The sequence below is a fragment of the Stigmatopora nigra genome, chromosome 7, assembly GCF_051989575.1.
Source record: "Stigmatopora nigra isolate UIUO_SnigA chromosome 7, RoL_Snig_1.1, whole genome shotgun sequence".
NCBI classification, from domain to species: Eukaryota; Metazoa; Chordata; class Actinopteri; order Syngnathiformes; family Syngnathidae; genus Stigmatopora; species Stigmatopora nigra.
The window spans coordinates 15402889-15424983 of NC_135514.1; the positions used below are offsets into that span (position 1 = coordinate 15402889).

Below are 22095 nucleotides of genomic sequence, written 5' to 3' on the forward strand. Positions count from 1 at the left end.
TATAAGAAATATTCATAAGTAGAATGCAAAAATGTCTAGATTTGCACTCTATTTTGACACTATTGAAACAAACTTTGAAGTAAAAAAAGTCCCCAAAAAATCCTGAATAAAATACCGTAATCTACAGTAATCCCTCAATTATCGCAAATTCACTACTTTGGCATTTTCATCCGCTATTCAATATTTCTATTTTTTTTTTAAACTTCATAAAAATGCACGCTGAAACTCGTAAGCCACTTTTGCTACTAGGACTGAAAAAAACATACTTATAATAGGAATGACCCTATTTTACAATTTTTCGATTTCATCTGGTCTACATTTACCACAATACCCCTGAAATTACTATATTTATAGCAGTAGATGACCTAGTATATCCACTCTAAAGCTTAATTTACCTAAAATAAATTCAAATAATTTATGGTCAACTTTCTTTCGGTGCCTAACAACATTTTTTTAAAAGCCATTTATGTTTTTATCTGACTTTTCCTGCTTTGAAATCCTCTTTTACATAATTGCAATAACTTTATTGACACTGGCTGGACGGACGACATTTGGCTAGACTACCTTTTCCCCCTAATTAATCCATTTCCTAGCAGATTCTCTTAATAAAAATGGCCGCTATCGAACGCTACCTACACACGTGTGTTTGTGTATATGTGTGTGTGTGTAATATGTGTAAAAGGGAAAGGCTCCATTGGAACTCACCTGTTCCTGCGGTACTTTGATTCCTGCGCTCTCTCTTTCTGCTCTTCTGATTGGTCGTCCATCCCATCCTCCCATCCGCCAATCCGGCGGCGGCCCCGGGCCACGCTTTGAAGTGCCTCTCTGAAGCTTCCTTTGTGTAGCTGCGAGTCAGAGAGAGAGTAAAGGTTTGTCATATATTGGGCCTCAGGTGTTGAGCCGCCATTGTTCCCGCTTAATTAATCTGCCGGCCAAGTAAAAAGACCTTTAGTGTGCGTGTGCATTTGCGTGTGGCCATTTTCAGATCTTATCTAGGAGGGGCTTTTGTCCCATCGCCTGCCGACCTGCCGCTGCAATTAACTCCATTTCCTTCTGTTTAGACAATCGTGGCGGACGGACAGGTGGAAGGGCACTTTCATTAGCACTGATTTTAAGGGGATGTTGAGCCGGGTGGGGAATGGCTGCGCATGCTTTTTTTTTTGGGAAAAAATAAGTCGAAATGAAGGTCAAAAATAGAAGTAGGATGTTAAAGAATCTGGAAAAAAGATTGAGGAGGGAAGAGAAGGAAGAAGGGAAAAGAGAAGAGCTAAGAAAAGAAGAGAAGAAGTTAAAAAATGAAGAAAAATGGAGAAGTACTACTTTAGATCCACGGCACTTGTTTTGAAAGTGACTCAGTGGACAGCAAAAAAACTCACAAAAAGAGTGGAAGGATTATTTTATATTTGGATTTTTTTCTGTTTTTATTAAACCTGAATTTGTATTTCACAAAGTTATTGTTCATATAAAATAGCAGGAAATCAATTATATGTGTCTGAGAGAATTAAGTAAAAAATTGAAGACGCAATGTTTTATTGTGTATATATTTTCCATTTAGAAAATAATATATTTAGAAATGACTTTATTCTTTCCAAATATTGTGTGGATTTTTATAGGATATATTTATATATGTATCTCTGGACGTTCATGGATGTCAATAGCAGCTAATAATATAGCACACGGGTGTCAAAGTGGTGGCCCGGGGCCCAAATGTGGCCCGCCGCATCATTTTGTGCGGCCCAACAAAGTAAATCATGAGTGCTGACTTTCTGTTTTTGGATCAAATTCAAATGAAGAGCATCGATGTATATTAAATTTCATAATTTTGCCCCTTTTATATCAATAATTGTCATTTTTAAACCATTTTTCCGTGTTTTTAGTCCAAAAATCATTTTGTAAAATCTAAAAATATATTTTAAAAAAGCTAAAATAAACATTGTTTTAGATCTACAAAAAAACTGAATATTCAGAGATTTTAATCCAGTTCTTTTAATCCATTTATTTAAAAAAATTTAAATATTATATCTAAAATGTTCCGACCCACAAAAATCGCGTTGACGTTATAATACATAAGACTACGTGGGTTAGGGTTCCACCATAGCTTTGAACCCCAAAGGTAGCATGATTTGAGCGCCAAATCCAATGGTTTGGACTGAAAGGTACGAGAGTCGGTCCTGCTGGGCGGCGTAGACACAACCCCGCTGTGGAACCGCTGTGGACCCGGCCCCCCCACCCAGCCACTCACAATGGCGCGTCAGCAGGGAGGACGGCGCGCTAATCCCCGTTAGCATAACAAAGCTAGCGCGGCACACCCCGGCCTTCGGCGCTTTAAAGCTATAATTGCTGGGCCGAAAAAAAAAAAAAAAAAAAACACTGACGCAAACTTTCTCACAATGACGACAACATCCAACGTTCGGAAATGACGGCGACGCTTGAGAAATTAATTTTATTGAGTTATGGATTTGTGGGCGTGGTCTTGACATTTGAGGACGCTTAAGAAAAAAATCATTTCAATGGCGGGTTAAAATTCTGACTGTGGGATTTTAAAATGAGCCCTCACGTCCTTTCATCCGACTTATCCTCACTAGGGTCGCAGGGGGTGCTGGAGCCAACACAAATGGGTGGCCAACCATCCGCCAAGCAACCAATCACTAATAGCTATGTGGAATTTAGAATGTTAGCCAGCTAGCCTAGCATGCATGTTTTTGGGATGTGGGAGGAAACCGGAGTACCCAGAGAAAACCCACACAACCCAGGGGAGAACATACAACCCATGACTAATAGCTATGAGGAATTTAGACTGTTAGCCTGCTAGACTAGCATGGATGGATGGGAGGACACTGGAGTACCCGGAGAAAACCCACACAACCACAGGCAGAACATCCAACCACCGGGGATTGAGCCCTCGACCTCAGAACTGTGAGGCGGACCTACTGACCGCTAATTGCTGCTATTTGTTGCAGCATTAGCTTTGTCAGTTTGCAACGGTTTTCATAGCTTGTTAAGTCGGATGCGGACACTGTGTTTATGTGTGTACTGAGGGTGTAATCAGATTACTTTAATCTGATTACAAGTGTAATCAGTCTATGGGTTCCACCCAAAAGTTGCCAGACGGGCAGGATCACCTACACACACTGTCGGAGTTCCATTTTGAGTAATTTTTTGTGATTCTGTTTATTGCCAGATCATTTTTGCATGAAAAATTAATGAATATGATGAAAATAAACCCTACAATCAGTCATGCTAGATTGATATTTGAAGTAGATATACATTAAATTTGTGCTTTCCTTGTACCCACTATGAAAAAAATGTAATAAAGCATTTTGCTAACCCGCAAATTAGCCAAGACTTTTCAGTTGTATTTTGTCTCTGATGCACTTTCTTGCATGACAATCTAACTTTCCCCTCCCGAAGTTAACACCCCATGAACTATTCACCCGGTGTGGGCAAGTGGGGCATCTATACACACACAAACACACCTGCTGTCATGCATCAATCTTCTCAAGGCCGAAACATCCCATAAATCTGAACACCCACACGGTCGTATACTAGCAATTAAAGGTCCATCTTCGTCCCTAATTATACAGTAATCCCTCGGTGGTTAATGTAGACCAAACATGGTAACATAATTGAAAAATCACCAAGTAGGGTCACCCTATTATAAGTAGTATAAAAATTTAAACAAATTTAATTGATAAATAGCGTAGAAAAATCAAGATATATCATTTTAAATGTAATATTTAGATTTTTTTATAAATGGATTAAAAGCCCTGAATGTTCTGTTTTTTATAGATCTAAAACAATATTTATTTTAGATTTTTTAATAAATATTTAGATTTTACAAAATGATTTTTGAACTAAAAACACAGAGAAAAATGGATTAAAAAATGACAATTATTGATTTAAAAGGGGGAAAATCAGGAAATATAATATACATATCTATCATTTTAATTTGAAAAAAATCGGCACTCATGAATGATTTTCCCGGGCCACACAAAATGATGCGGCGGGCCAGATTTGGCCCCCGGACCGCCACTTTGACACCCATGATTTAAACACTGGATTTCATATTTTATTATCAAGGCATGTTTCACTTTCTACTAACCATGTTTTGAAGGCCAGCTCAAGTTTTTGAGAGGAAACTGGCTGGGTGGGCTTGGATTGACGGCTTGGATTGACGGCTGGCCACGATGGGTCGCTTCCTCCGCGTTGACGCCTGCGCTTTTATTTGTAACTGGTGGGCCGTCACCATTTTGTTGCCCGTTGGGGACGCGGACAAGCCTAGAAAAACAACAGTTGCGTTAGGATAAACAAATGCGGTTGGGTGGGCCCGGCCACTTTTGTTACTTTTGTTGCTTTTACGGCCAAAAAAAAAATGGAAACAGACAAAGATAATTGAAAAGCCACTATTTCCAATTCCAATTTTTACAATAACTTTTTGACTATAGTCGTTTTTGAATATTCTTGAAAGAATACCCGATTAAAATGACATTTTTAGGAAGGTTTTTCATTAAATCTGTCAAAAAACAAGAACCAGCAAATTAAATATACATTAAAATAATTGTATAATAGGGAATAACAGGAAAAATAGGCAACTGCTAATGTCAAATATGAATATTTCTTTGGATTAATATAAGAAAGAAAACAAGTAAAAAAATACTGTATATGAAATTTAATGTATGAATATTTTTTTTAACCTGAAATTATGTATTTTCTTATTTAGGAAAAAGAAAGCTAAGGTTTTTTTTCATTTTTATTTATCTTTAATATAAAAAAGCAGTAGTGTTTTTATGTGAAATAATGTTAAATTCAATTGGCAACCCTAACACGCTCCACTTTCCCTCAGAGAAATTTAGAAGACCCCCATTGTCCCCCCCACCGTGATTTGGGATGGCCGCCAACTGTCGGCGGAGGGTCGGCATTCGACATTGGGCATTCTCGGCATTGCGTAGATGTTAAAGGTATACGCCGCTGTCCAAACACACCCCGCTTCTCCCCCCGCTGTTCCACCTGGACTCATCTGCTCGGCGAGCATGAAACGCGGGTTAAAATAACCACTCTTGTGTTATCCTATGCTTTCTTTTAAAGGGGGGGTGGGGGTGTGGCCTGGGGGAGGGGGGCGTGGCCTGTCTGAGCATCCGACACACACCTTGTAATCCCACACACATACCCAAACTAAAAAAGACACACCATCCGCAATTTGTTAGCATTGTGTATTTTTGGGGGGTTGTGTTTTCAAGTATACAATTTGTATTTTTTCATCTTTTCTAATATGAAAAATCGTGTCATACAGAAGAGAATTGTTTTTGCAGTCCTCATTTGTTATTAAAAACCCATTTTTTTTTAAATTTTGGAATAATTTGGGTGGGATTATTTAATTCCTGATAACAACACTTTTAATGACAACGACTTTATAGTGTTACGTTTAAATGAATTAAATGAATATAACATGATAAAACATGAACAAATAATAAACATTCAAAAAACTAATAAAAAAGAATTAAATACAAATATATTTTAATAATTGATCAAAAATAATTAAATAACTAAAATATAGAAATAATTAATTAAAAAGAATTAAATAAAAAGATATTAAAATGATTGATAAAAAAGAATTAAATTGAAAATATAGGAATAATTAATTAAAAAGAATTAAATAAAACAAATATAAAAATAATTAATCAAAATTAAATTAGATAAAAATATATATAAATAAAATCAAAGTAGAATTAAATAAAAAAAATGTATAAATAATCAATACAAAAGAATTAAATAAAAAAATACAATTTTTAGCTAGTGGTGTGCCTTGAGATTTTTTCCAATGCAAAAAAGTGTGCCGCAGCTCCAAAAAGTTTGGGAAAAACGGAGTTAACCCCTAAAATTGTCATTTTTTTCAGGCCGATGGCACTGATAGGTCAATGTGTCCCTCTTTGGGTCACAGATAAAAGGCTTCAAGGTAACCCAAGTATCCAAAGAAAAGAAAGAGAGAGAGGGAGAGTATTTGAAGGCTATCTTTGTGTCTCCTATCTCATGTGAAATCAACTTTCCACCCACTCCGGACTTTTCACTTTGAAGTCACCCGCTAATTTTCTTCCCGACCGAGAAAATGCAGAGTCGCCAAATACTACCAATAGTACCAGCCTACTATTCACTACACCCGTTTTGACCAAATAGCATATTTTCTCACATATAAGCCGCATTTGCGGATAAACCTTTAAAATTGCCTTGTTTAATCTGACTATTTCTATCGTATAAGACAATTTTTACCTTCATGGTTTTAATAGGGTTTATTTTAATAGTTAATTTGAAGGGAAAATCCCCAAAAAATCCTAATTTGTTGCTTGTGCGTTAGACAAATTCAAAAAGGAGGTCATGTGAGCAGTACAACCAAAAATTGGTCTGCTTTGTCATCCCTGGGTAAGATGACGGCACCCTGAGCGCGTAATGGCAGGCACAAGTGAGTTTTTGTCATGTTTTATGCCCGATATGGTTTATTTTTTTTCGTTAAATGTCCTTCATTTACATCAAAAATAATTTTGTTTAGCATTTTAGCCATTTATCTTTTCTCTATTTTGAAAGAAATGACCGCATGGTCTTGCGTTATGACATTTCGTGCAAGTCAAGACTCATTTATGCGCATATAAACCCTGGATTTAGTCATCGTTTTTAGTGGCAGATATGGCGTATATGTGAGAAAATATGTATTGCGCATTTGCTCTGCAATCTTTTTGTTTTTTGATCAAATCACGTCTCCAAGAAGAAAAGACGTCAGTCAAAAGGAGAAGTTTACACGCAAAAGCGTGTGAAAAATTCCCAGATGTAAAAAAAAACGAATGATGCAAACTAAAAAGGAGCACCAATGCTAAATGTTAAGCTACGACTCATCAAAGGTCAATTTTCATTGACGTAACGTCAAATTTCATGTCGTGTGCTTGCAATTTTGAACATTTTTCTCACCAATTTAATATTTCCTGTATTTAGAATATGAAACAATCTTATTCAATAACTATTTGATCTTGATTTAAAGGTCTATATTTCCTTTTTCTATTTTTTTAAATATAATTTTCATCATTTGACCTGGATTTTTGAATCAAATTTTCTGTGATTAATCTAATTTCATTAAAACTAATATATATATCTATATTCCTCCACTGCTTTATGTAATTTATTAAAAGAAAATCCAGGTATCAAAGCGGTATAATTAAACTACTATGTGCAATAAACATTGCATATTTAAGCTAACTTGTAAATAATTGTAACATATCTTTGATTTAATACATTCCAATTACTTGAAATGTACTTTGTCGCTCTCTTTGTGTATATTCTCTATATGTAGTAGTACCATGTGTGTGTGTGTGTTTTTGGGGGTCCCGTGTGATGTGGGTAGCGTATCCGGCAATGTGTGTAGGAGGACAAATGAGAGGGGGTGTCGGAAGTGCTTTTCTCTTTCATTTCCGCGCGCCTTTCTTTGACATGTGTGCGGCCAAAGGAAGTCAACAACTCAAAGTTAGCTTCATTACTAAATGCAAAAAGGGGAAAAAGGCTAATGTTGCTAATTGGCTTTGGCTAACTTGCTAGCATAAACAACAGCCAATTCGGATTATTTATTATCCAAAGTCGTGGATTGAATGCTTGTATTATCATTATATAACTTGCATAAATAACTACCAAAAACAAATAAAGAATCAATAAATCAGTCAAAAATAATAAATGAATAACTTGAATAATAAGGAAGACTACAAATAACAACAACAAACATGAATGATCAATAAATAGTCATATTAAATAAATAATCAATAAGTCAAATATAAATAAGTAGTCACATCGCATTTTCTGAACCCCTTTATCCTCACTAGGGTCACGGGGGGTGCCGGAGCTGACTTCAGGCCAGGGAAAAAGGGACATGTTAGCATACAATTAGCCTAGCATGGATGTTTTTGAAATGTGGGAGTTATCCAGAGAACCCAGAAAAAACCCACACAGGCCCGGGTGGAACATACGAAGGCCACACAAGTGGACTGACCTGGATTCGAACCCGAGTCCTCCACTGACCGCCCTAAATAAGTACTAAGCATGAATAAGTGGTCAAAAGTGACCATGCAGCCTAGCATACATGTTTGTTGTTCAGAAAAAAAACACCCAAATTTCACATATAAAAGTCCTGACCCACTGGGGATTGAACCCGTGATCTCGCAACTACGAGGCGCCAGGCTAAACACTTCAACACCGTGCCACTATATGAATAAACATTTTATTTTTATTTTATAATTGTCTGAAAACAGTCATTTGATGGGAAAGATGGAAAAATACGTTGAAATTATGAAAAGACAAATGTCCGCTGTTGTTTTTGGTTTTGCAAAGTTGCAAAGCTGAGAAAAAAAAGGTGAAAAGTCGTGAGTCGTGCGTGAGAAAATTGTGAGGAAAGCGGCAAATTACCGAGAAGCTCAGGAGGAAGTGATTGACAAATGCTGAGAAAAGTGAAAAGTGTTGAAAGCGAGTGAAGACGGACCCGCCGGCGTGCTGCTAAAATGTCGCAACTCCAAAAAACACGTGCCCCAAAAACAAGTAAATAAACCTTGCAAAACAACACTATTCGTTCTTGGCTTTGGGAATCAATTATTACACTTAATATTAGTACACGTTTGTCAGCTTATCTTACACGAAAATGCTTAAAGACATGAATATACATACATACAATACATAAACATGCTAAAAAAAATATGCAAAAAAAGGAAAAATTGTCACAATTCAAATATAAACTGAAATATATTATTTAAAAATGTCAATATTGATCAAAAATAAAGTTTAACCAAGAATTTGTCGCATTTTTAGTCTAAAAAATACATTGAATAACACTAAAAAAATCATTTCAATGAGAAATAGAAACTTATTTAAGATAATATTAAGACAACATTTAGGCTAGCAAATTAGCCAAGTCAAATTAGCAACATTAGCCTTTTCCCCCTTTGTATTTAGTAACAAAACTAAGTTGAACTTTTTGTTTTATGTGATTTAATCAAATACTAATTGGTTCGAATCGGGTTCAAATCGCATATCTTTCTTTGCCATTGACGGCTCTCAGCGTCCAATCCGTTATTTAATTGCTAATAATATTAGCCAAACGCGGGTGGACGTTTAAGCGTTTTGTTACCAAGCGACCTTACGAAATCGGCGAAGGCCGTTTGCCGCCTTTCGCGTGACAAAAAGGAGGAAGTTGTTTCCGAGGGTGACGTTATTTGTCACACAGACAAACCGAAATAACCTCCACTTTGGATTTGAGACGTTTTCTCTCGCCGCCGAAAAGCAGAAGCGCCGGGCCGAAGCTTTTTCTTCCGTCACGCCGCCGCCGACCTGCCGCTTTTTTCCCACCTCCTTCTTCTTTTTCTGCGACCGGCCGGTGCGAAAGACGCGTTTGTCGGCCGGAGAGACGGGGAAATCCCTCGATCGGTCGCCATTTAATATCAGGGCTAAGAGTCGATGCGTGCGTGTGAGTCACAGTCGCGGCTCAAGAAACGTTAGCCGCTAATTGAGCCGAATGCTAATGCCGTTAAACCGGTGGGACGCTAATCTGCGGGAAAAACAGGTTTCTGCAGCTGCCGTACGAGTTTCTCAGAAATTATTGGGATGGAATGGAGTCACCCTGATTGATTGGATGGGGAACCAATTCAGCTGGGCTAGGCTCCAGCACCCCACGCCACCCCTGCGAGGATAATCAGTTGGGAAAATGAATGAAATGCTACTGCACAGGCCACGGTTGGCTAAGCTAGTTAGCAGACCTAAAATCAATGTTTTGTTTTGTTTTTTAGCTTTTTTTTTTTATATATTTTTAGATTTTACAAAATGATTTGATCCTAAAACAGAAATTGGCCACTCATGACTGACTTTCTCGGGCCAAACAAAATGATTCGGCGGGCCAGATTTGGCCCCCGGGCCTCCACTTTAACACCGGTGATGTATTTAATTATTTATTTAGTTTAATCAATCCTTTTAATGAAAATGTGTAAATATGTAAGATTGTAGCCATGTGCTAATTTCCATTTTTTGTCCCTTGTCTAGGTTCAATTATGTAGAATTTAGCTAAGGTTGGCTAATCTAGTTAGCACCGCTTTTGTAAATATGAAACTTCTGCTAGAAATAAATCTTTACACGCACGCAAAACGCCATTTTTTTAAGTCGATAGCTCGCAATTAGCATAATGTTAGTTCCCAAAAAAAACATCACTGTTATCTGCTCAGACGCTTCTGTAAAAAAAAGTTCAAAAAGTCACATGGACAGGAAATAAATCCCCACGACGCCGGACCCGTCCCCGGCGCCAACGCCCCCTACTACGAGCGCGCCCCAACTTTGGGCCTCCCAGACTATTGCGGTGGGCGCATTTGAGGGTTAGAAGCCCTTTGAAGGACGCCATTGATGTCAAACGGTTGCCAGACGGCGGCGCGAGGAAACTCTTCTCCCACTTAACTCATTGTCTGCCATTGATGGCGCTCAATGGCCAATTCCTTTTGACCTAGACGGCCATGTTTCATGCGTTAAAACGCATTTATCCGTGCAGGGCTCCCCACTTTTGGTATGTGATACGCGTGTAGTGCGTTCGCCGCAGAACCGGAACTACCCGACAGGAAACGTGACGAACGGCCCACTCCTCGCTACCTTACCCGCCCACAATTATCTAGATAGCACACTCACGCCACTGGGGGGTATAGAGGGACCACCCAGAGAGACGCCAAGGGAAACGGCACCCCAAAATTGCGGGTTCCTAAAGTATGTCAGATCAAAAACTTAGTGGATTTGGACATATGAAAGTGGATAGGTTGGAGAGTCGGCATCGCGTACGCTTAAAATTTACTTGTCAAGCTTTGAATTGAATTCGTTCGTAAACTGTCATAGTTAGGCGAGTTAACGTCAACTCGATTTTATGTGGGCCGGACCATCTTAGATAAAATATTTTCATTTTTTTATATATAAATTGATTAAATGCACTGGATTAAAGGCCCTGAATATTCAGTTTTTTATAGATCTAAAACACTGTTTATTTTAGCTTTTTTTAATATATTTCTAGATTTTACAAAATTATTTTTGAACTAAATACAGACAAATTTGATTTAAAAAATGACAATGATTGACAATGATTTAAAAGGGGGAAAATCAGGAAATTTAATATACATACTCCAGTTTCCTCCCACATTCCAAAATCATGCATGCTAGGCTAATTGGATGCTAAATTGTCCCTAGACATAGGTTATTGGGGTTCATGGTGACTCCTATCTGTTACCCAAAGTCAGCTCTGGCACCCCCGCAACCCAAATGAGGATAAGTGGTCCAGAAAATAAATGAATAAATATATGAATGATCTCAGAAAGCTAATATTAGTACATTTGGATGGGAAATGGATTCTACAACAACAGAAAATGATACAAAAGGAATATATTATGAGTTTAATGCAATAAATGGGGTAGGCAATGGGTTCATAAATAATTGTTTTAGGATTATTTTTCAGTCCCTTTTGTTTTTCAGTGTTTGAGCAGAAACATTTGCCATGTTGAGTGACAGTGCATCACGTGAGCCATTTGCAAAACAACTTTACTTACTTTTGGTAGGCAGATGTCGGGGGTCTCTGGTCCCGGGGGGAGAAATCGAAGGGACAGAAGGACGGATGGGAGCTGGAAAGAATCAAAAGCGGCCAAATTAGAGAGCAAGAGCGGAACCCGTCGCTTTATTTCATGACAGACAGACGGAGACACGCAGCCACCGCGTTCATGTCGTGTGACCGTCAATCAAAAACCACACACACAGACACACACATGCTAAAACTCACATGTCGCCATTTGTTGTTGTTGTTGTGACATCTGCGTGTCACATTGAGTCAAAATCGATAAAAGTCAGGGGCAACTTCATTCCACCATGATTACCAATCAGCTGTTGGCACGGCAACACGTGGAGACTTGACATCCGTTTGGAAAAATTATGTTCAAATTTTATTTTTGGCTGGTATTGACTGGTAAGAATTTGACTGGGATTGCCAGAGAGGTAAACGTCCAATTTATTTTGATTCACATTATCATTACCAGCTAGTATTTACAATAAAAAAATGTACAGCTATTGTTGTCATTGGCAGATGGAGACTTGACCCTATAAGATTCCCAACAATTGGGGTATTTTGAGCCATATTTTTCTACTATGTGGCAATTTCGCAAAAAGGAGGACAAGGGAACATAATAGGACTCTAGATGGTGTCAATTCTCCTGACTATTTGATGTAGCCGTTGTGTTTTGGGGGCTTTCACGTGTCTCAACAACCGCCAGCCGCTGACTCAGCTGACTGGTGTGCTAATATGGGGAGAGGCGGGAGGGCTGGAAAGTCCCCGGACGCATCCGTACCGTTACTTCCGCATGTCCATTTGGCCATTTGTCTATTGCGTTGACTCAAAATGGCGTTGACCCAAAATGGCGCCCGTCCCGACCCTCACCACTATCCTGTATAGACCATTTCCAATGCCTGCACTGTTGAACCAAAATGTCCGCTATCTTCTTTACATCGACTCTTTATAACTGTTCCCCCTGGAATTTTCTCATTTACACACGCGTATTTGATTTTAGCTTCGCTCGCCTTACTGCTCTTTTCGACAACATACCTCCAGAATGAACAATTAAAGTACCGACTTAGCAAATAGCCCCTCGCGCTAGCCCCGTGCTACAATTGGCATTACACATTAAGTATTAACAAATAACGAACAATGTACACTTTCATACTGCTTTTAGCCTATTCTACCCGACGCGCGTTGTAATCACGAGTAGTTTGAAAAACGAAAATAATCTTACATCACGTCATTACCTTATTTAGCCGCACATTTAGCATTCACAATTGAACTAATGCAACAAGTCTATGATGAGTCATCTTCGTAGCGACTAGCGCTACCTTCGTGCTGATCGCAAATTATCAGGATAATGACACAAAAACTATAATACAACCCCCACAAGGATAGTAAGCACTTCTGGGACTCTGACTGCTTCTTAAGACTACCCCAACCAGGCATGGTTTATTAAAATAACATATTAGAACACAAGTTAGCATGGAGGCTTTATAATAGGCCTTGCTTACCGTAGTCTGAAGCGAGTTTTCATTCGACGACCACGGTTCTTCAAGTCCATATAAACGCACACTTGTCGGTTCTGAAAATAAAGCACTTCGTTAGCAAGACATATATATTAAATAATCCGGTTTATATGCTTTATTTGCCTTTTATTTGTTGCCGGAAGCTCGCGCTGCCTATTCATGATGTAGACAGCAGGTGCTCCAGATGTGGAAAAGGCCGACGAGAGTTATGTCATACTCAATGTTACCACCGGAGGGCAGTGTACAGTGTAACCTCCCAAAATTAATATTAAAACTAAATACAACTCTTTAAAAAGAAACAAATACAACTCAACTCTCAGTAAATCAATAATCAAAACAAAAAATGATTTTGAATATTATATTTTTGAATACACAATTAATTGTTACCCGTCCCAGTCAAAATGGATGGTCTATCGTCGCCATTGGCAACCCAAAAAAAATCTGATGTTTATTTTGCATTACAGAATGATCACCAAAGCAAAAGTTAGACCGTGAAAAGTAATTTTGATCAAAGAGCAAATAGCGGGACAGAGGCGCATCCGGAAAAAATGAGCCCGAGTGGCGCCCAGCTCCGATTTTGGTGTCCCGCGAGGAAACAAAACCTCAGTGATGTCGTCTTTCATTTGGGGAACAATGGCGGTTTGTGCGTCTGTTTTCACTCTCTTGACATTTCGTCTCTCGTTCGCGAAACACTCGCACGAGACAAACATTCTTGCTCATTAGACGTCAAGTATTTTTAATGTCGGCCCAACACGCGCTGCCACTCGTAAACGCCAAATGAGTTTCCATCAAAAATATCAATCAATCATCAATCAGTTGTATTAGAAAAACATGGCTGTATTTTCTGGACTATAAGACGCACTTTTATATTATCACAAGGATGGAGTGTTACTAAAAACACAAACAATTTATAGTATTTAGCAACACAAATCTTTATCTTTTATCGCCTACAATGGCTACTTATGATTTAATTTTGAAATTATTTTTTGTTATAGTAAAATTTATCTGCAATTATTGATTTAAAAAGGGGTATATACAGGTAATATTCCATATACATCTCCAATCTTAATTTGAAACAGAAAGTCGGCACTGAACTTTTTTAATTAATTTTTGATTTAAAAAAAAATTGAACAAAAACACACAAAAATTGATTTAAAAAATGAAAATGATTGATTTAAAATGGGGAATATCATAAACTGTAATATACGTCTATACTATAATTTGATCCGAAAACAGAAAGTTGGCACTCATCATTTAACTTCTCGGGCCGCACAAGATGATGCGGCGGGCCAAAATTGGCCCGGGGCCCACCAGTTTGACACTGATTTAATACTTCTGCATTCACGTGTAAGCTAGTATTCTAATTCTAGCATGAAAACCGGTATGACAAAATTCGATAGGCGTTGACAATTCTTTTCAACAAAATAGGGTGGTTCGATAAATAAATACATAAATAATCATCACATCTGAGCTCCGACACCCCTTTCACACAATACCTAAATGAGCTATTTTTGAAGCTGTCATTCAATGTTTTAGGGGTGAGGTCGCTTTCGATTGCGTTTACCTGACAATGAAAACAATAGGGGCGGAGTCCGGTACGATTCCTAGCATGTGACGCTAACGTTGGCTAACAGGTAGCAGTGGGCGGGGCTCTCTGGGCAGCTTTCCATCTTTTTTTACCAAATGTAACCTCCACTTTTTTAAGGTCTTATCTGACTTAGTAAACAACAAAAGTAAACAAAACTACACTTTACTGACGCTTACTGGCGAAAGTGGGTATTTTTTCACATTAGCAAAAAAATGCACGATAAGTTTTACATTTAAAAAGAAAAAAAAATTCATCTTTTATACGGTTTATCCTCCAAAAGAGGGGAATTGGTAAGAAAATTTAGTTTGGGTGTGTTGTTGACGTTTTTTTGGGTGTGAAGCATGACAGCATCAAAACCACAACAACAAAAAAATCAAAAACTTTTGAGATTACAGGGCCTGCTTGACAAAAGTAGTTGTTAAGTTTTGTAACTTAGTACACAAAGCACGTAACTCATTGGTCGGACGCCTTTGAATAGGCGCTAGATGGCCTATCCATATTTTTTGGTTCATTCATTTTGTCCAATCCATATTTTTAGCTACCCAACCACTTCAAACGGATTGGGCGTCTCTTGGTGATAAACTCCTTTCAAATCTCAACAAAAGAATGATTGGACATCAAACGATTGGACGTCAAAAGTCTGAGTCACCTGATTTTTGTGCACGTGTTGATTTTTTGAACAAAGTTATTCAACATTTAAGCCATATAAGAAAGTTATTCCCCCAAATATGAAAAAAAATAATTATGTACAGCTATTTGATTCCATTAAATGAATTAATATAAAATATTATCTAATTCTATCAATTGAAATCTGAAAATGACATCATTGGTCCAGATTTTTTCAGATTTTGTTGAAACACACTATATTTATTTTTATATTTACAGTCATACCTCTACTTACAAATGCCTCTAGATACGAAAGTTTCAGGTTACACATTTTTATACGCAAATGAGTGACTCCTATTAAGCAATTAAAAACTGCAAATGTAACGTGGCACATATTTTCAGACACACACACATAGGGCACACGTAAAAGTCTAAAATGTACTACAAAGTGGACGAATTTCGTCCCTGGTAGAAACGGATCTGGCAGCCGCCTGGCGGACAAACGCTGGTATTACATCTATGACGCCACATAGATTGATATTTCAATGGTGGAGGGCACATTTTCATATGCTTTATTTATTTTAAGACATTATTAAATAATTTCATTATCATCTTTTATACAAAATTGGGACAGTTTGACCAATTTTAAAGATTTTAGTTCACTGGTGTCAAAGTGACGGCCCGTGGGCCAAATCTGGGCCGCCGCATCATCTTGTGCGGCCCGAGAAAGTAAATCAAGAGTGACCGACTTTCTGTTTTAGGATCAAATTAAAATGGAGAGTATTAAAATTTATTAAATTTTCTGATCTTCACCCTTTTAAATCAACAATTGTGATTTTTTAATCCATTTTTTCTGTGTTTTCAGTTCAAAAATCATGTTGTAAAATCTAAAAATATATTTTTAAAAAAGCTCAAATAAACATTGTTTTAGATCTGTAAAAAATGAATATTCAGGGCTTTTAATCCAGTTCTTTTAATCCATTTATATAAAAAAAAATCTAAATATTATATCTAAAATGGTCCGGCCTATGAAAACGAATGACAGGATTTACATATAAAGTGCACCTCTACTTACAAAATGTTCAAGTTTCGAGTAAAGTCTAGGAACCAATTAATGTTGTATGTAGAGGTACAACTATATTTTATTTTATTTTTAAACCACAGGCCTCCCATCGGAATGGTGCGTTACAATTGGTCATCCTCGCCTGAAAATGACCGTCAATCTCGTCATCGGGCGCCATCTGACGTTATCAGGCCTCGGGCTGCTTTGAGCGGCACGTCACCTAATTGCCGCCGACGCCGTTTGTCTGTTTTTATTCCAGCGCCGAGAAAGCCCGTCCGTCATTGGTCGGAACCGTAAACTGTATTTAAAGTCTCCTCCGGCCCCCTCGCGGGCTTTGATGATGGCGTGGGCGTCTGCGTGGGGAGACGGCGGGGGCCATTTGACCCGCCAGGTGTGTCGCCGACTTCGGGGCGGGACGGGACGGGCGCCATCATCAAACGTCCGGCGACAGACGTGAGGTCATAAGTCACAAGTCTCCATTTTGGAACTCTGCTCTATGCTGTTGCTATTTAATAAACAGAAATAATGAAATAATAAATTCTTGTGGTTGTATGAAATCCCAGGTGGCTTTTCTTCGGATAATCCAATTTCCTTCCATATCTGAAGAAGATGTCCGCTAGGCTAGCTAGTTAAACACTCTAAAATTGACATTAGCTATGCTAAAAATCATGTTAAAAACAATTAGCATGTCGGCTTCACATTTCTGCAATCCAGGGTTCCAATTTGGAGTTTGTGTGTGTTTTCCCTGGGCTTGCATGGGTTTATTCCGGGTAAAACAGAAAGTCGACACTCATCATTGACTTTCTGGGGCCGCACAAAATGATGCGGCGAGCCTAATTTGGCCCCCAAGCCGCCACTTTGACACAAGTGCTGTGATTGGTTGTTTGTCTGTCTCCTTGTCATCTGCAATTGGCTGGCCACCCGTTCTAGTAGCTATAGTTGGCTGGGTTAGGCTCCAGCACCCCTTGCGAACCTGGTAGAAAACAGATACAATACCAAAACATGTTTTTTTTTTTGTTTTTTGTCAGTGAGTATATCCTGCACGTTTGTCTATTTGTGGGGAGGGGGGCACAGGTGCTGAATTCATTGATGAAAAAAAGAAAAGAAAAGGAAAAGAAAAACAGAGGAGGAAGGATGTGGCACTCGAGAATGGACGCATTGTGTTGTGTGTCGTCTAGCGTGTGTCACGACGTTCTCACACTTTGCACGTGAAAGTCCATCGCGCACAATGTTGGGAAATGATTGGTCGCCTCATTTCCACGCCGCCTGCCACGACTTGTGTTTTCTCGCATGATACACCTGTCACTAAAAAGCATGACATAACCCCACGCGGGTTGCAAAAAAAACAATAGGGTGTCCAAGTGGAGGCCCGGGGGCCAATTCTGGCGCGGTGCATCATTTTGTGCGGCCCGGGAAAGTCAATCATGAGTGGCGACTTTCAAATTCAAATGAAAAGTATAGATGTATATTATATTTCCTGATTTTTCCCCTTTTAAATCAATAATTGGCATTTTTAATCATTTTTTCTGTTTTTAGTTGAAAAATCATTTTGTATAAAAAACTGCAAATTCCCGGCTTTCAATCCAGTTCTTTTAATCCATTTATTTTTAAAAAAATATCTAAATATTATATCTAAAATGGTCAAGTTGACGTTCAAGCGGCCCACAAACCGAGTCTGACATCCCTGGGATAGACTCCAGCACCCCTTGCGACCCTAATGAGGATAAAACGATTCAGAAAAGGAATGAATGAACGTATATATAACTAAAGTGTAACTATAAGACAAAGTTTAAATGTTGACTGAGTAAAAGTGTGCGGAAATAAGTCGACACCCCCAAGCTACAATTCCATGTGTGTGTGTGTGTGTGTGTGTGTGTGTGTGTGTGTGTGTGTGTGTGTGTGTGTGTGTGTGTGTGTGTGTGTGTGTGTGTGTGTATGGATGCAGGATTTCCTGATTTGTTTGTTCCGCTCACACACTTTTCTTCCTGCGCTGATCTGAATTTAGACTTCCTGTTGCAGAGTTATTCCGGGCTCGTCGACACACAAACACGGCAAACACGTTAAAGTCCGTTTTTTTTTTTTTTGCTTTTCTTTTTCTGTCCCTCACCGTCCAAAGCGGCGACTGCAGTTCATTGTGCGGATTTCCTGTTGACGTTCGCAAACCTGCCTACCGCTGGCCACGCCCCCTTTTGGCAACCAGGTGAATCCTGAATCGGGAAAGTGATATTTGTTATAAAACTGCAGATTTTGCGTTCTCGTAGGCCACAATGTTTATATTTTTGCACCATGGACTGAAAATAACCTGCCAAGATGTCAGACATGGTCATATTCTGAGATTAAAATGAAATAGGATAAAGAATCGGGTTGGTTTGCGGGCGGCTTTAACGTCAACTTGTGGGCTAGACCATTTTAGATATAATATTATTTTATATTAATAGATTAAAGGGCCTGAATATTCAGTTTTTATAGATCTAAAACAATGTTTTTTTTGAGTTTTTTACATATATTTTTAGATATTACAAAATGATTTTTGAACTAAAAACTGAAAAAAATGGATTAAAAATGATAAATATTGATTTAAAAGGGGGAAAATCCGGAAATTTACTATACATCTATATCTATCCTGATCCTAAAACAGAAAGTTTGCACTCATGATTGACTTTCCCGGGCCGCACAAAATGATGCGGCTGTCCAGATTTGGCCCCCGGGCCGCCACTTTGACACCAGTGCTCTAAATCCATGTTGCCATATTACAATGAAAAGGGATTGGACGGCTATCGTTGCATCCCAAGCGCACGGAAAAGGAAAAATAAACGAATCCAACTTCCACTTTTTGTGTGTGAGCAGGTTCTCAGAACTTCCTCATCCTTTCTTCTTCTTCTTTTTCTTCTTCTTCTTCTATGTCATCTTCTTCTTCTTTTGTCGTTTGTTCCATGTGCAGCTGCCAAACAGACGGGAAACAGATGCTCACAGCATCTTTCTTCCATTTCGCTCCTTTTTCAGTCTCCCCACTTCCTACTTTTTTCTTCTTTTTTCCCTCTTTGTCACCTTTCTTGTTTTATGGATTTAATATATATATATATATATATATATTTTGACCTTTGGCTGTTCCTAATCAAGTACCCAATGGTGTTAAGTGAATTTTAACGGTGTCAATGCAACACATTGGATTTGTAGAGTATGTCGCCCTCCTGTGGTCAAAATTGTTACTGCATTTTTTATTAGTATTTTTATTTTTATTTTTTACAAGGAATTACTTTTTGATTAGAACTATTTCAATCGTTGTATTGTGGAATTCATAAAAAATACTTTTTGGGTATATATATTTTATTTCTATTTTTTTATGTTTTTTGGGGGAAAACCTTTTTAAACAAAATATTAGGGAATTTTTCATTTTTCATTTTAAATGAAATGACGTTTATTTTTGATTTCAGATTTGTAATCCTCCAAGCCCAATTATAACTTGTCTCATAGTCAAGAAATTTAGAAATCTATATTTTCCACATCCAAATTCCACATTTTGTCAACCTTGTCACCCGTGATTGGCTGAAGCCGGTGAGAAGCCACGCCCTGTTTATCGCTGACCTGTAAGGGATTTGTCACAACGCCACGACGGAGTCACGGCGGGGTCACGGCTGGGTCGTCGCCCGGGCCTTAACGACTTCCTCTCGTCCCAATAAATGTGGACGATGACCCGCAGCTAACCCTCCCATACGGCATATTTACATTATTATTATTATTTATTCTTAAGTTTTAGTGGATTTTTAAATGTTTAATTCAGTTGAATTTTTGTTATATTTTTCATTTATTTTATTAATTTAGGCTTTTCTCATTTTTATTGAACGTCTAAAAGGCAGCTGATGATAAATATTTAACCCCACTATTTTTTTAATGTATAATAATAGCAAAGAATAATGTGGTGGGCAGGGCTTCCGATGGGGTGATATAAAGTGACAGAGGAAAAATTAAAATGGGACTATTTTAGTATTAGGTTTCTCCTTTTATGGTATTTCTATAAAATTCTATGCATCTTTTTAACATGATTTTATATTAATTTTTCATTTTTACTTGTATATTTTCCAAATTATCGGACATTTAGCACAAATCATGAAATGTAATATACATCTATACTCTTCATTTGAATTTGATCCTAAAACAGAAATGATTGACTTTTCCGGACCGCACAAAATGACTCGGCGGGCCAGATTTGGCCCCCTTGCCGCCACTTTCACACCCGTGCTGTAGTATATCTGGGTGAGGTGGGTCTTTGGTGGGTGTGACTTTGAGTGACAGCGGTGGTAATGTGGCGCCCGTTTAGCCTTGTTCAACTTCCCCTGGCCGGATCCCCTTTCTGGGGGTCAAAGTTGAGTCATTAGGATCCCCCCCCCCCCCCCCTCCGTTAATGCAACGCCATCAGTCTTTACGCACTTAGCGTAGCCCGAGGGGCTAGCTTGCCCTGGCGCTGGCCCGTCCAAGCGGCGGTCGTGCCGATGACAGAAAAGTCAGCCCCACCTACCTCCATCCAGCACGCCATCTGTCATTTCATCTTTCAAATCCATTCTACGCATTAATAAATACATCAAAATCATTTTCTGACTATTGTTTATATTTGGAAACATTGACACTCTTGTTGGGGTACAAAATGAGTCATGTTTTAATCTTTTACTCCACTTTGGCGTATCTTTTCGTGTTATTTTTGTCGTAATCTCACGCTCGAAATCTCCCATTCGTGGTAATATTTCATCAAAAACACGTTTTCGCGGTGTAAAACTCGTCGCATCCGTTATCGTACGATAGGAAAAGTGGAAAGCGCTCGATAGGGTTCGGGTCAATGTTTACCTCCGCGCCTTCCTTATCCGAGGGTCCCGTTTGCTTTCCGCCCCGACGCAAATCCGTCAAAAAAAAATCTTTCGAGTCCAAACACAGGTGAGGCGGCGTCAAAGTCCGCGGCGACGGAATGCCGATAGCGAGCGTGGACCATTAACCTTTCTCGGGAGGCGTGAGCCAGCGCTAATCCCAAATAGAAGACAACATTGAGTCCTTATCGCTAACTTTGGAGCACCTTCCTGTTTCCGCAGCCGGCAGCTGGAGCACGGCACCCTCGAGGAGACCCGCGAACGGCCGGAGCCGAGTTAGCTGACACAATATAGTCGTGATTAGGGTTGTCCAAGTTTATCCATTAATTTGGAGTACAGTATAACATCAAAATACGCAAAATAAGTAAGAAATACCTTTAAGTTTTAACATAGTGTAGACCCACCTCAGGGCTAAGCTAACAACGGTAATCGTTATTTTAGCAACTAATGACTGCAATCATCAGCTTAGTAGCAAATGGCTGTAATTGCTAGCTGCTAGCAACAGGAATCATTAGCAGCTAACAAAAGGAATCGCTAGCATAGCAGCTAACGGCTGTGATCATTAGCTTAGGAACTAATGATGGCAATCATTAGCTTAGCAGCTAATGGCGGTAATCATTAGCTGCTAGCGATGGGAATCATTAACAGCTAGCAACGGTAATCATTAGCAGCTAACGAGCGGAACCGTTAGCATAGCCGGAACCGCTAGCATAGCCGGAACTGCGAGCATAGCAGCTAACGACTGGGAATTGTTCGGGTAGCAGCTAATGATGGGATTCATTAGTGTAGCAGCTAACATCTTGAATCATTAGCTTAGCACAGTACAGTGGCAATCATTAGGTTAACAGCTAATGGCGCTAACCATTAGCTAC

General features: G+C 38.8%; 1 protein-coding gene across 2 annotated transcripts in view; it reads right to left on the minus strand.

Moving 5' to 3' along the window:
• The window catches only part of LOC144198995 (uncharacterized), a 41340-nt gene extending 28026 nt beyond the window's left edge, over positions 1-13314 (minus strand). For both annotated transcript variants that reach the window (XM_077720302.1, XM_077720301.1), the window contains exons 1-5: positions 13234-13314; positions 13096-13166; positions 11586-11657; positions 4103-4278; positions 706-845 (exon numbers count right to left, since the gene is read on the minus strand). In XM_077720302.1, coding sequence (XP_077576428.1) covers positions 706-845; positions 4103-4278; positions 11586-11657; positions 13096-13145 — 438 coding nt within the window. In that variant the 5' untranslated portion in view covers positions 13146-13166; positions 13234-13314. The remainder of the gene's footprint in view (positions 1-705; positions 846-4102; positions 4279-11585; positions 11658-13095; positions 13167-13233) is intronic.
• Positions 13315-22095: the final 8781 nt, after the last annotated feature.